A 14,085-nucleotide genomic window follows, 5' to 3' on the forward strand; every position below is an offset into this window, starting at 1 on the left:
CTGGGATATTAAATACACAGTCTACATCAGGCATGGGCAAACTTAGGCCCTTCAGGTGTTTTGGACTTCAACTCCCACAATTCCTAACAGCTGGAGTTGAAGTCCAAAACACCGGAGGACCAAAGTTTGTCTACATCCTTCTCCCTGCAGCTTAATCAGATTGAGGAGTCTGAACTGAGGCTCCCCTATCTCCTGATGCTACAGCAGTCACAGCTAACAAGAAAAAGATTCAATGCTAACAAGAGAAGGATTGAATGGAATCCTATGATGAACTCAGTCTGAGCAGGTGGAGTTCCTGTTTTGACGAGGAAAGTTTCATTTGCACAATGTGTCCTCGGTTGTATTGGGCTTATCATAATTCTGCTGCAGAATCACAAGGGATTTTTGAGGGCAAACTAGGTTCCTTGCACATAGCAGATGACCTCTGACCGTACTCCCTGAAAGAGTTTCCTGTTGCTTCAAGGTCACTAGATGATCATAGGTGAGGAGTGGGCAACATTCAATATCAGGGAAGCCATACCAACACCCCTCAAGCCCACCAGTTCCTTCCAAATTTGCTGCTGTGTTTCTTCCCTTTCAAACTGACTTGCATGTAATGTCTCATTTCAACCACTGCACCACCAATTCACGCGAATCCCCTCTGATGAACTAGAAAAGACTTCATGTCATTTTAGAGTTTTATTTTTGGCAGAAAAAGTGCATTTTTCAGGGGATTATTTTTGGGAAGGGTTCGGGGAGAGAGAAAGCCAGCAAAAGGGTCAACCACCAGGCAATTTCCTGAACATTTTAGGTAGTTTAGGGAGGGAACTGTCACCTCCGAAATCAATTAAGGTGGACTCAATAAAGACTTCAGGGATTGCAAAAAATAAAAACGAAAAGGGACCCAGGGGCCACATGTGGCCTGTGAGCTGATCTTTCTTCACTCCTGCTTTAAAACATGGTGCATGTACCCCATATACATGGTTTTGCCAGGAGGAATATGTGCCTTGTTTTAAATTGGAGATGGGAGAGGATTTCACTGCAATTGGAGGCTCGGCTACAGCAATGACCCAGAGAGGGTGCAAAAGCATCCTCAGTCACAGTGGAATTCAACCCCACACTGAACAAATCTCAAGTCCTCGTTAAGGAGCAGTTTAGTTAGTTTAGTATAGACTAAGGGTTTCCCTTCTGCCATGTATCCTGAATGACAGTTGGGAATGTATCTATTTTGTTTTCTCACTCTGTTTCTGCTCTTGTTCTAATTGGTTGTTTAAAATGGATACTTTACTACTGCAATTTTTTTGAATCTGACTTTTGCCTTCTTACACTTAAGTATGGAAAGTATGTGCTGTGTGCTTTGAGATCTCTCTCTGTTTGTGTGTCAGGAGAGATGTAGTGCTTGGATGATTTTGCCCTCTCTTGGAACCTTAGAAGGCATGGGTGTTAAGAGTAGTTCAGATCCAGTTCCTGGTTATTAAGAAATGCAGTTATTTCTTATTATTGTAAATAAACCTTTTGTGATTTTTTAAAATATTGGATACTGCATGTTTGCCTCCTAAACTCTAAATTCTTTACAGCCACATCACACGGCACTTCACACTTTGCTCGCTAATGAGCTAATACTCACCTTTTATATCTTGTTTGATTTTTGGATGCTCTGCTATATTTTAGGGTAGTTTTCCCTAACATAACCCACCTCTACTGTTAGGCATTTAAAGTCACTTCGCCTTCCCAAAAAAAAAAAAAGATCACAGCAATAGTCCACTTTACAGAGTACTGAACATGAAGGAGGTCATGTGTGTGAAATATTGATCATTCTTGGAAATGTTAAATGTATGTTTCATCTACTGTAATTATTGTCTTTTTCAGAAAATTAAACTTTTGGGAATCAGGGCCTACCTAAGAAAAATAATCTTTCTATCTTCCTATTGAAATGTCTTAATTACAATGATACATCACCAAAAACAATTGATTTCCTGTCATAAAACTACAGTCTTCTTCAGCGATAGTTTTGCTCATTTGTCATTTAAACATGATGTTTATTCAAACCAACTTGGCACAATGATTTGTTTGTTCACCTGATGCGCACTTTATTGCTCCTTTTTCCAGTTCACAAACAAAAACAAATTCCAATTTAAAGCTGTGTTTACTCACTAAATACTCGAAGACAAGCGTGAGGGATTTCTCTGTATGGATGATATCATGCAGGGTCACAATGTTGGCATGTTTCAAGTCTTTTAGAAGTGAAACTGGAGGGGAGAAAGAGGGAGAGATAAAGAGGGAAGTGAGACCATAAACTCCTCTACTGTCTACAGATTTTCAAACTCTTTATGATTTGAGAGAATGGCTCACACATGGCATAAAATGAAGAAAACTGAACCTTGCTGTGAGTTCAGTATACACACTGGGGTGAGGGCTATCTTTTGTATTCCTGCATGGCTCTGTGATCTGGTTTCCTGTGTAATTCTATAACACAATGTTGGAAATGGACTTATATAAAGAGGTTGAGCATCCATTATTTGGAATTCAAAAATCCCCCAAAATTAAAAATGGTTAAGATGGGTAGTTGAGATAGTGATGGTTTGCTTTCAGATGGCTCAATGTACACAAACATTTTTCATGCACATTATTAGAAATACTCTGTATAAAATTATCTTCAGGTTATCTGTATACAGGTGTAAACATGAATAAATTTTGTGTTTGGACTTCGGTCTCATCTCTAGGATATTTCATTATGTATATGCCATAGTATTCCAAAATCAGAAGAAGAAAAATCGAAAGTACAGAACAGTTCTGGTCCCAAACATTTCAGATAAGAGATAGACATCCTGTGTATAAAAGCAGACACTACAACAAAATATTGCTCTGTGTCCTCAGTGGTACCATGCACACTAACAATATTTCTTAGCCAACTTTCAAATTTTTCCAAGATCGGTTGTAATTTTTTTTAGAAGATCAATGTCAAGCAAATCATATCAAATACTTCAACAAGTTAGTTAAATACAATTGCTAATCTGACAGCTTCAGCTATTATGCAACAATGGCGATTCAAAGCAGGAGAAAAATAACGTTTCAAAAGCCCTCATTAAAAGAGACCCTTAAATTTGAACACTTTGACAAGCTAGTTACAATTAAAAACAATTTCTAATGTCTGACAGCTTCAACTCTGACACAACTATGATTCAAAGCCACCGAGAAATTAAGATTGTATCAAAAGCCCATGTTAAAAGGGAGCATGGAAGGAGCTAGACCTCAACCTACCTTCCCGGATGGCTGTGCAAGGGGCGCCTTCTTCATGCTCAAGACGGATTTCCTTCAAGGCCACCAGGTTGTCGGTGAGCTTACTTTTTCCCTTGTAGACAGTGGCATACGTTCCCTGAAGTGGAAAAAACACTGCTGAGGATACTCAGTCAATGCCTAATCTCTTTTCAGTTTGCCCACTCTCCAACACAAGAACCCTCTCAGTTTCAAGCTTTACCTTTAACTTCAGGTTGCTGTGAACTACTCTCATGCCACCGCAAAACACATGTCACACATTTACAGATGCTCATCAATGGCATGTAAAACTAAAAATTCAAAATTCCTAGGTCTAAATCTGATAAGGGCAGTGAACCTACCTTTAAGCTGTTCTTCAGGTGAGGGATCAGATAACAGCATACTCCTTGGTAGAAAACTAATGTGTCAGGGAGGAGGCTAAAATCCTTCTCTCCCAATTACCTACCTTGTCACATAGAGGAAATACACAGTACAGGGGAAAAAATTCAGTCATACGTAATCCCACTTGCAGGTTAAGATAGTACAAACCAGACAGAAGTTTTCCCCTCACTGTGAAAACAACTACTTTGCCTCAATTTGTCCCCTGATATCTATCTCTCATATACCTCATGTTGTTGTTGTGTGCCTTCAAGTTGACTTATCATGAACCTAAACTGCAATGGTTCCCAACCTTTGGTCCCTCAGGTGTTTTGGACTTCAACTCCCAGAAATCCCAGCCACTTACCAGCTGTTAGGAACTGTGGGAACTGAAGTCCAAAACACCTGGAGGCCCAAAGGTTGGGAACCATTGCAAGGGAACTTATCATAGAGTTCTTTTTTTTTTTTTTTGCAAGATTTGCTCCAACTTGGTAGCCAATGTAAATCCCTTCAAACTTGTGTTATGTGCTTTTTATAAGCTCTAACAGCCAGTAACCTAGCCTCTTCATTCTGCTCTTGCTGCAGCTTCCAAGTCATGTTCATGGCAGCCCTTCAGGAAGAGCATTCATTGCAGTGATCCAATCAGGAAATTACTGCAAGTCGGTCGTGATGGGAAGAATGCCGGCAAAATAATTAAAAGCTATAAGGAGATTCCAGATAGGAGAAAAGAATAGCTGTGATTGAATCAGAGCCAATGTGAGATGACTAGGGTTGGGGGAGCGGGGTCATTCCCAAGGCCACATAAGAAACCATTGAATAGGACATAGTTGCAGAAATATTTTCAACACCTGATTGCTTTGAGTAGCGCTGAGTGAATTCTCTGATCTGTAGTGAGGCAGAATGATTTTTCTCTTGACCTGACAACCTCAAAAACGGTGAATACAATCCCCTTCCCTCATTGATATCCAAGAGCCCCTAGATGGGTTGTCAATAAACCCATTTTTCAGATTTGGGATTGCAACTGTGATACAGGTCAACACTGAGCTTGGGATTTTAGATCAGGTTCTGGAGAATGTAAGACTGTTCATGAGAATTGACGGCTTTCAAATTAATGTACCAAGGGGGAAGACGTAGAAAAAAAGGGAGGGGACATCCTAAGAACATTTTGGAACAGGGACCAAGAAACCTTTGGATTTACCAAAGCCCCAAATGCCAGGCTTTAGCACACCAGGCTAAACCGCCAGCGGCAGAAAATCTTGCTGATCAAAAGATGGACAGTTCAAGCCCAGGTTGGGGTGAGCTCCCAACTGTCAGCCCAGCTTCTGTTCACCTAGCAGTTTGAAAACAGCAATGTGAGTAGATAAATAGGTACTGCTTTGGCAGGAAGGTAATAAAAGGCACCCATGTAGACTTGCAGGCAATTTGATCAGGAGAGCATCTAAAGAATAACAAAGCTCCTCGGCATGGAAGATGGAGCAACAGCACCTCCCTGTGGCTGGAGTTGAGCACAGCCTCCAGATGCTGGAGATGGAAAAAGATGGGAAGCCTTTACCTCTCTTTATGTACTGTCTGTCTTGTTAATTGTATCACGGCATTAAATGTTTGATGCATATGTGTACTGTAATCTGCCCTGAGTTCCTTCAAGGAGATAGGACAGAATATAAATAAAGTATATTATTATTATTATTATTATTATTATTATTATTATTATTATTATTATTATGGTTCTCTCCACTGGGCAAAACAGATTTACTCAAGTTGAGTGAAACAAATCCACTATGAACAATATTGCTGAAATGTTAAGAGCAAAATTTCTTTTTGGTGTAAACAGGCAAGGAGATGTAATACTAGTTAAGTCCAAGTTTGGTGTACTACCTATAATGCTGGGTCAGGACTCAAGAGGACTCAGTTCAAAACCTTAGGATGTTTGGGTAGAGCCATTAACACTCAGCCAAACCTAACTCACAATGTTTCTGTCAGAAAGATCAGAAGGGAAAACCATGTAAACACCAATTAGCTCTTTTAGAGAAAGGGAGAGCAATAATGACCACCTTAAATAAGCTCTCAAAATTAATATGAAAACAAAGATTTCTCAGCCAAGATGAAGTAGTCAATAGTTACTACAAGTTCCTCTTTGACTGGGGTCCTGCACAATGCCTCCATTCCTGCCTAAGGTGTAGAAACAAAGTACTGGATTAGGACTGGTTCAAATTTCCACTCAGCCATAAAATTCACTAGGGTTGGCCCAAACCCAGGTCTCTCAGCCTAAATCACAGGGGATTGTTGAAAAAAAAAGTAAGTGAGTTTACTGTCTTGAGTTCACAGTGGGATAGAAACCAAGTGAACGGATAAATAGATAGTGACAGCACTCACCTCTCCCAGCTTGTCCAGCTTGACATATGTCTCCAACTTCCCAAAACCGATCTCTGACTATGAAAGAAAGCACACAACGTGAGAGGCTGCTCTTTCCTGGTTCTGGGTGCTCTAAAAGACCAGCAGGAGTGGTGGCAATCCATCTATTGTTCTGGTCACTGATTCAACTCCAATGGGTACACAATAGCCTCATACAGAGTGGGGAGGTAGAGGTTCTCACTTACCAAAGAGACCCTCCGTAACCGTCTGCTCAAAGGCTTGTCAAAGAGAGGACTGTTGAGAGTTAGCTTCTCCAGGTAGCCTTCAGGCAAACGGATGTCAGCTGGGAGTGACAAGCGCTTGTTTATGTCCTAGATTGAGCAAGGAGAAGTCAGGTCAGCCTTGTTACTAAGATCCCCCAAGCGACAAGCATGCAAATATTTTTGCTTACTCATGAGAAAAGACCCACTCATGAGCAAAAATTAAGCTAAGAAAAATATGTGTAGGCTGATGATGGAGAAAGAGAGAATGTTGATTTTTTTGCACTGGTCTTTTGGACTAGCCCCTTCCTCCGTGGCCAGTAAGGATCTCAAGCGGGCTGCCAAAAGCATTCTGCCCTGTTTTTCCAGCCTGATTATTCCCTGCATGGAATTCCTAGTTGGAAATTGAGATCGGACATGGTAAAATATAAGATCAAAGCTGTGGTACAGCTTTAGGCTAAGAAAGATCCCCCAAGCGACAACCATGCAAACATTTTTGCTTACTCATGAGAAAAGACCCACTCATGAGCAAAATTAGGCTAAGAAAAATATGTGTAGCCTGGTGATGGAGAAACAGAGACTGTTGATTTTTTTGCACTGGTCTTTTGTACTAGCCCCTTCCTCCGTGGCCAGTAAGGATCCCAAGCGGGCTGCCAAAAGCATTCTGCCGTTTTTCCAGCCTGATTATTCCCCTGCATGGAATCCCTAGTAGAAATTGAGAGCGGACATGGTAAAATATAAGATCAAAGCTGTGGTACAGCTATTGCTAATGAATCCACAATTACAACACTTCAATTGATGCCACACTGACCAGAAATGAGCAGTGCCCAATGCTTTCTGACAGCTTGTTCAGAGGCAAAGCTGATTCTGCAGCATCCCTTTCTTAAGACGATTCAACAGGATTGCCTTAAAGCTTGTGCAATTCGGCTGGAGGGCAAGCCATTTTTGGTATCCGAACTTCGTTGGGTACCCAGATCTGTCTTTGGGAGCTTCTCGAAAATCAACTAATGGAAATATCTGTTTTCGGCTAGGAAGCCAAAAGATCCAGGAAGATCCGGCCCATTAGGTGGCAATGGGGAACTTATGAGACTCCTCTTTCCACTCCTGGGAACATTTTCTTTCTTCCTTTCAAGGGAGTCTGAGTTTGAGCAATGGGTTTAAGGAAGCACCCCTCCTGGGATCCTTTCCTTTCAAGGGAGCCTGGGTTTGAGGAACGGGGTTAAGGAAGCACCCCTCCTGGCACCTTTCCTTTCTATTTTTCAAGGGAACCTGGATTTGAGGAACAGGATTAAGGAAGCACCCTTCCTGGCACCTTTTCCTCTCTTCCTTTCAAGTGAGCCTAGGTTTGAGCAATGGGGTTAAGGAAGCACCCCTCTTGGCACCATTTCCTTTCTTCCTTTCAAGGGAGCCTGAGTTTGAGGAAGCACTCCTCCTGGCACCCTTTCCTTTCCTCCTTTCAAGGGAGCCTGGGTTTGAGGAACGGGGTTAAGGAAGCATTGTCCGCAGGGAAGAAGGAAGGGGAAGAAGCCATGCCCAGCAGCCACGTACACCCTTTCAGGCAAAAAAACACGGCAACTGAGCCCTTGACATTATGGCTGTCCAGACAAGCCAAACAAGCCAAAGGAAAATGGCTAAAATGGATCAGTGCACAAGTCTACCTTAAAATTCCTCAAGACACTTGGAGGAAATACCATGACAGTGGCGAGTTTCATTCACAAGGTTCCCAGGCAATTTTCTGCGAATGAAGCTGGAATCATGCCACAAACTATTGAGTATTTTAGAGATCTGATTAGTTTTTCCTGAAGTTATTTGCTACACATTTTCTTAGACCTGAGACTTGAAACCGCTTTCATGGGAGACAGAGGAGTTGTGTGAACTTCCCTATTTCTATACGTTCCCTTTCATGGCTCTGTCCACAAAGGAATTCATATTGTACAAAAAGGTAGACAAAAAAGTACACTATCCTGTGAAATCCTGGGATTTTTAGTTCCACGTAGTAAGGTCAAATTCCTCTGACAACCATCTGGATTCTAAGATGGAAATAGGGCAGTTAAAAGGGGAGTTATGGTGCTGTAATTGTGCATTGTCAGAGGGAGCCAAGAATCCCCATCATGAACCATCTATCAGAATCTCCAAGGTCCGCACCTCAGTGGAGATCTTGCGTGTTGGGTTGTTGCGCATACGCACTCGGACTGGAGACTGCACCTCATCCGACGATGTCCCCGATGCCTGGTCACTCTCACCATCTGAACCCATCTTGAGGTCTTCTTGGACAATTTCTGTGCCAAGGGAAGGCAGAGATGAAGAAAGAACAGGCAATGAGAATGAGCAGCCTCCTTCCTCCCAACCAGTTTCCTCTAACAACTGTGAAACTGGTCTTTGGGGAGCATTAAACCCTTTCTTCCATATGGAACCACTTTGTAAGTACTAGATATTCAGCAGCTGTTAGTCTGAATATTCTGTACTTTTTCTTAATATCAACTCTATCTGCATCAAGCCTATTCCATCAGTTTTGTTGTATATCGACTTACAGACAAGGCCTTTTCTGCACATGGAAAGACTATGTCACAGAGAAGAGGGTATCATAAAAAAAAACTTCTCCATGTCAGAAAATTCCTGTAAACAGAAAACCAGTGCAGGTGATAATGTTGATAAACTAGCTTTTCATCTGCAGGGATTTTTCCACAGTGGAGCATTCGCAAGTTCTGGGTTGCTGTGAGTTTTTGGGGCTGTATGGCCATGTTCCAGCTGCATTCTCTCCTGACATTTTGCCTGTATCTGTGGCCATAGAGCATGAAAAACTCACAGTCACCCAGTGATTCTGGGCATGAAAGCCTTCAACAACACATTCACAAGCTCCTTCCCACTGTACTTTGCAGATGCAGAGTCAACTTGACCATCTAACCTTGTGGCACAAAAATCTAGTCACTTTGGACAAGGTGTCCCAAGTGATCCTTCTCTTACCCCATCACTTCAACTCTTCAACCCATTAAGTCTATAAAATATCACCCAGTACTAATTGTTATTGTGTGCCTTGATATCATTTCCAACTTACAGCAACCCTAAGGTGAATTTATCATGGAGTTTTCTTGGCAAGAATATGGTCAGAGGGTTTGTATTTGCTTTCTTCTGAGGCTGAGAGCATGTGACTTGTCCAAGGTCACCCAGTGGGTGTCCATGACTGAGCTAGGATTCAAAATCTGGTTTCCAGAGTCCAAATAATGTGTTACTATTACCACTACTATGTTTTAAAACATATAAAATATTAAAAATCCTACAAAATTATACTCCAAAACCAATGTTTAGTAATGACTCCCCAATAGCAATTAAAAAGGACGTAACTCCACCCTCCATAAGGATCTTTGCACTTTTATAAAGTGATGCTCCCAGGCTTCAGATTCATGTTTAAAATGTAGCAACACTGATATCATCATTATAATCCCCTCTTCTAAGGGGAAAAAGCATTTCAGATAACAATTACATGGAACACATTATTTTTGAGCTTTTGTCAGGCTTTAATTCCCTTCACTCTCACTATTAGCTAAGCTGATTGATGCTGATGGGAATTACAGTTCAACAGCATCTGGAAGCCCATCATTTGCCCATCTCTGGCACTGACTCTAGTCTGTTCTCTGAGATTTGGAACATCTTGAAAAGCATCAGGGACCTGAAAAACTGTGTCCAAACAAACTATTTCAATGTCTTTTTAAATGGTATATTGATTTTATGGCTGCGTCACTTGCAAGAACCCAGAAGGACAGGAAAACAGATATTACACAGCGTTTGACTTTTTCCTCCATTTGCCTCAGTACTGACAGCATTGACTGGCAGCAGATAACCAAAGTTTGTGGAAAGACCACTGACCAAAATGACCAAGGGCTGGTCCTGGGACCTTCTGTGTGCCAACATGTTTTGTTTGAGTTCATGTTATGTTGAAAGTACAATTCTTTGAATCCTCAGCAACTCTACTGAGTCGGGATTTTTATGAGAAACCATTTCAAAACAGAAGTTTTTTCTCTACAGGAAAAAGAAATGCGGCTAAACCAGTTCAGAAGTGTAGCTGACACAAAAGGAAGATGCAGGGTTTCATATTCATGTTGATAAGAGGTCATCCCTGAAGTAAAGCTGAAAACCAGGCATGTTCATCATCCTTGCCAAGACCCAGCATCAGGCCAAAGTCCTCCCAAAGGCAAGGAAGGGAATCCAGGACTCAGAGCTCTCTAGACTTCTCACCCAAGGGATTCCCCAGCTCTACTGCTGCCTCATTTGACGAAGGGAGGTCAAGGGAGCCAACAAGTGAGTTGGGATTCTCGAATCTCTCAGTGAGCTTGCTGGTATGGACAGAGCCAGTGTACCCACCATGGGGAGCCCTTGAAGGCAGTACGCAGTGAGAGGCGCAATAGTCACCTAGTCGGGCGGTGCGGTTCAGGTGAGCACTCAGGCTGCGGGTGACGGCCAGGCGGGGCCTGCGGAAGGAGCCTGCGTAGTGATGCAGGAAGGCGTGAACGCTGCGGGAGGTGCTAGGACGCACACTCTTCACTGTGGGGCCTGAGCGGGAGGAAGGGAAGGGGAGCCCATGGATGGACAAATGGACACACAGGCAGGGAAAGCGAGGTGGAAGAAATGACACACACAAATGTGGAATGGGGTGCATGATATATGAGAGGGACCAAAAGAAGCAAAAAGGGGAGAAAGGGATGTAACAGGAGAGACACCAGTCAGGTGCAGCAGCAAGAGGAGAGGCGAAGAGTGATGCAGTTGGGTCATGGAAAATAAGACAAAAAACAAGGAGAATGGAGACCAGAGATCCAAGGTAGAAATATATATCCCCATTGCCCATGTTTGAGGAATCGAGGAAGAAAGGGAAATATAAGCCCAGGGGTGTATCCAGGGAGGAGGAATGGAAATTGCAAGCATACTCCAAAGGAGGGAGAGCACAAGAACCCACAGATATCAATGGGTGGGGAAGCCACACATACAGAGAAGAAAGGTAGGGAGAAAACAGAGCAAAAAAGCACACCCAGAGGAACGGAGGAACGGAGCCATCATGCAAGCCAAGGGAAATCACAGAGCCACAGAGCAAAGAAGGTGGAAATAAAGCAGATACACAAAAAGAAAAGAATAGGGAGGGGGAAAAAAGAGAAATATGAAGGAAAGAAAAACCAAAGAAAAATCAAACAGAATGGAAATCAAACTTAAAAGTGAACCCTTGGCAGAGTGGTGTGGAGTGGGTATAATGGGGAAGGAAGACTTACCTGAGAGGATTAGCCTTCTCTCCAACATTGTGGTTAATTGAAAACGTCCCCACCTGATAGATTACAGTGAACCCAAAGACACCACCTAGTCTGATTCCTTATAACCAAGGATTGGCTGCAAGTACATCAAGGCCCTTACCACACTGAAATGGACAAAGCATAGAGTGTGGCTTCTAGTGAAGTCTCTAGGATAGTGGTTCCCAGCCTTTTCTTGGCCAGGAACTTGACCAGGGACCACTTTGACCAGGGACTACTCTTCAATAGTAGTACCAAAAGGGTTACGAACCAGTTTTTGGTCAACTTTAGATTTTGTTTGGTTATTTGGAGTGCTGATTTTGAAAACTGCATTGGACAGACCACATCAGCTCTAGTTTTTGATGCAGAACATATGCCACCCAGTAGTCGCCATCTGCTCACCCAAAGAAATCCATATTTAATAACCTAGAGCTGATGTGGTAGTAGTAATCTTTTGTGGGTAGTCAGCCTCTCCCCTCCTGACATCCCCATTGCCTCGGCACTATCAGAGGGTTTCACGAGACCAGTCGCTCTCATTGCCACATGTTTGAGGCAACGGTGTAGTAATGGTGAGGGCCTGGACCATATTTTCATTCTTGGGGACCACTGATGGTCCATAGACCACAGGTTGGGAACCACTGCTCTAGGATATTTATCAAATTCCTTAAAATCATATTCTTAAAAACAAAATGTGTACCCTGGTTATTGCATAACCAGGGTCAGCTGAGTATACCTATAAAAGTTACATTTTTGTCTAAATGACATGTTCAAACTAGACCACTTCTTTCCCCAACTTCGTAAACAACTCTTCCTTTTTCTTTTGTCTCTACCCATCCTTCTTCTGTATCTTGCCTTGCCAGGGGGCACTTACTCCCAACAAGCTGGCAAGAAGATTTGGGGAAGTCTAATGATGGGTCCTGTTCTTTCCCTTCTATAATGGCATGATTTTACAACAAGGACCAGCATTTCCCTTAGCAGGCAATGTTTGCATCCGAATTTGATAGATGCCACACGAGGAAGGCTAAAGTATTTATTGTCTTGTTTGTAAACAAATATGTTTGAGCATGTTAGAATTTCATGCTGCCCCCTGGCAATAAAAGTCTAACAACAGACTGCTGACATCTCCATCGGAGCTCCATGGTGAAGAGGGGAGCAGCTGTGGCAGGCACCAGTTTGGTGACAAGTTTTAACTGGTGTCTTTATCCCTGGATAAGCAGGGGAGTGGGGAGTATGGGGTAAGAGTGTCTGTAAACTCCACTAAATCCATGGGGATATTGCAGTAATCTGGAAATGCAGAGAGGGAAACAGCAGAACAAAGACATTAGCTCTTTGCGCTCCATGTGAAACCTAATGGGTCATTAAGCTATAGCCACATTTTCTTTTCAAGTATTATTCTACTGATATTGACATCAGGATTTAAGAGTAAAAAGAAATCTTGGACACAGCAGTTATTCAAAGCTTTGGCGAATCTCCTTTTCTTTTAATAAGAGAAATGTTGGGGGTTGTTATTAAGCAATATTTAGGCTATGGATTGATATTAGGAAGCCTTTTAAAACAAAGCAAAAAAGAAAACCTGTAAAGCGGTGGTTCCCAATCTGTGGGTCCTCAGGTGTTTTGGCCTCCAACTCCCAGAAATACCAGCCAGTTTACCAGCTGTTAAGATTTCTGTGAGTTGAAGGCCAAAACACCTGGGGACCCACAGGTTGAGAACCAATGCTGTAAAGTGATATAAAGATATAGATCACTGCTTTGTGAACTGTGTGTCGTGACAGATCAAAGTGTCAGCTGCAGTGTAGGTATACCACACAAATGTGATGCAAAACTTCTGAGTATATGAAATAAACAGGAAATCATATATTTTAAAATATTTAAATGAAAGATATTAATGAGATATGTTGTGCCCCCATGCATTTTGTTATTACAATGTATGTATGTGTCCATATCTCTTGTAACGGGTTGGTACAACCTCCGGTTTGCTAGTAAACCTGAATGACTATGTTGCAAAATGATGGATGTCTAAAAGATAGTGTGTCACCAACATGAAATGTTTGAAAAGCTCTAATATAGATGCTTGAAATAAAAGAAGAAATAAAACAATAAAAGAAGAAATCTTGAAATAAATCAGAAGATTGGTTGCTTTCATGACCTATTATGAGAAAGTGAAGTCTGCTTTGACTGAGTTGAAATAACAGTAGCTTAGTATCTGATTTTATCAAAGCTAATTGGTACCGGGGAGCCCAATCAGAGGCAGTGTACCAAAGGAATGAACTCTTTATATGCCAGGACTTTGCTAAATGTTAGAGAAATGCAGTGGTTCCATGAAGAAAAGGTATCAATAACTTGATTGTGGATTTGAGAAGAAGAAAAATCACTGAAAAGCTATTTTAAGGATATAGATAAGCTTTTATTTTATCAGATGATATAACTGTAGACCGGTGGTTCCCAACCTTTTGCTTTTTTGACGAGGGACCGCTTTGACCAGGGAGCACGATCCAACATGAGTGCCAAAAGTGTTACAAATCAGTTTTTGGTCAACTTTAGATGGGGTGCCGATTCAGAAAATTGCATTGGATAAACCACATCAGCTCTAA

The 14,085-nt window shown here is 42.0% G+C and overlaps 1 protein-coding gene across 5 annotated transcripts in view; it reads right to left on the reverse strand.

Moving 5' to 3' along the window:
• Nucleotides 1–14,085, reverse strand: part of CDK16 (cyclin dependent kinase 16) — a 75,538-nt gene that overhangs the window by 16,344 nt on the left and 45,109 nt on the right. For 4 of the 5 annotated variants that reach the window (XM_060762778.2, XM_060762777.2, XM_067464301.1 and 1 more), the window contains 6 exons: nucleotides 10,632–10,772; nucleotides 8,370–8,503; nucleotides 6,210–6,335; nucleotides 5,986–6,042; nucleotides 3,241–3,355; nucleotides 2,134–2,228 (listed from right to left, as the gene is read on the reverse strand). In XM_060762778.2, coding sequence (XP_060618761.1) covers nucleotides 2,134–2,228; nucleotides 3,241–3,355; nucleotides 5,986–6,042; nucleotides 6,210–6,335; nucleotides 8,370–8,503; nucleotides 10,632–10,772 — 668 coding nt within the window. The remainder of the gene's footprint in view (nucleotides 1–2,133; nucleotides 2,229–3,240; nucleotides 3,356–5,985; nucleotides 6,043–6,209; nucleotides 6,336–8,369; nucleotides 8,504–10,631; nucleotides 10,773–14,085) is intronic. The other variant, XM_060762780.2, reaches the window with a different exon arrangement.

This window comes from Anolis sagrei, chromosome 2, assembly GCF_037176765.1.
Source record: "Anolis sagrei isolate rAnoSag1 chromosome 2, rAnoSag1.mat, whole genome shotgun sequence".
Lineage (NCBI taxonomy): Eukaryota > Metazoa > Chordata > Lepidosauria > Squamata > Dactyloidae > Anolis > Anolis sagrei.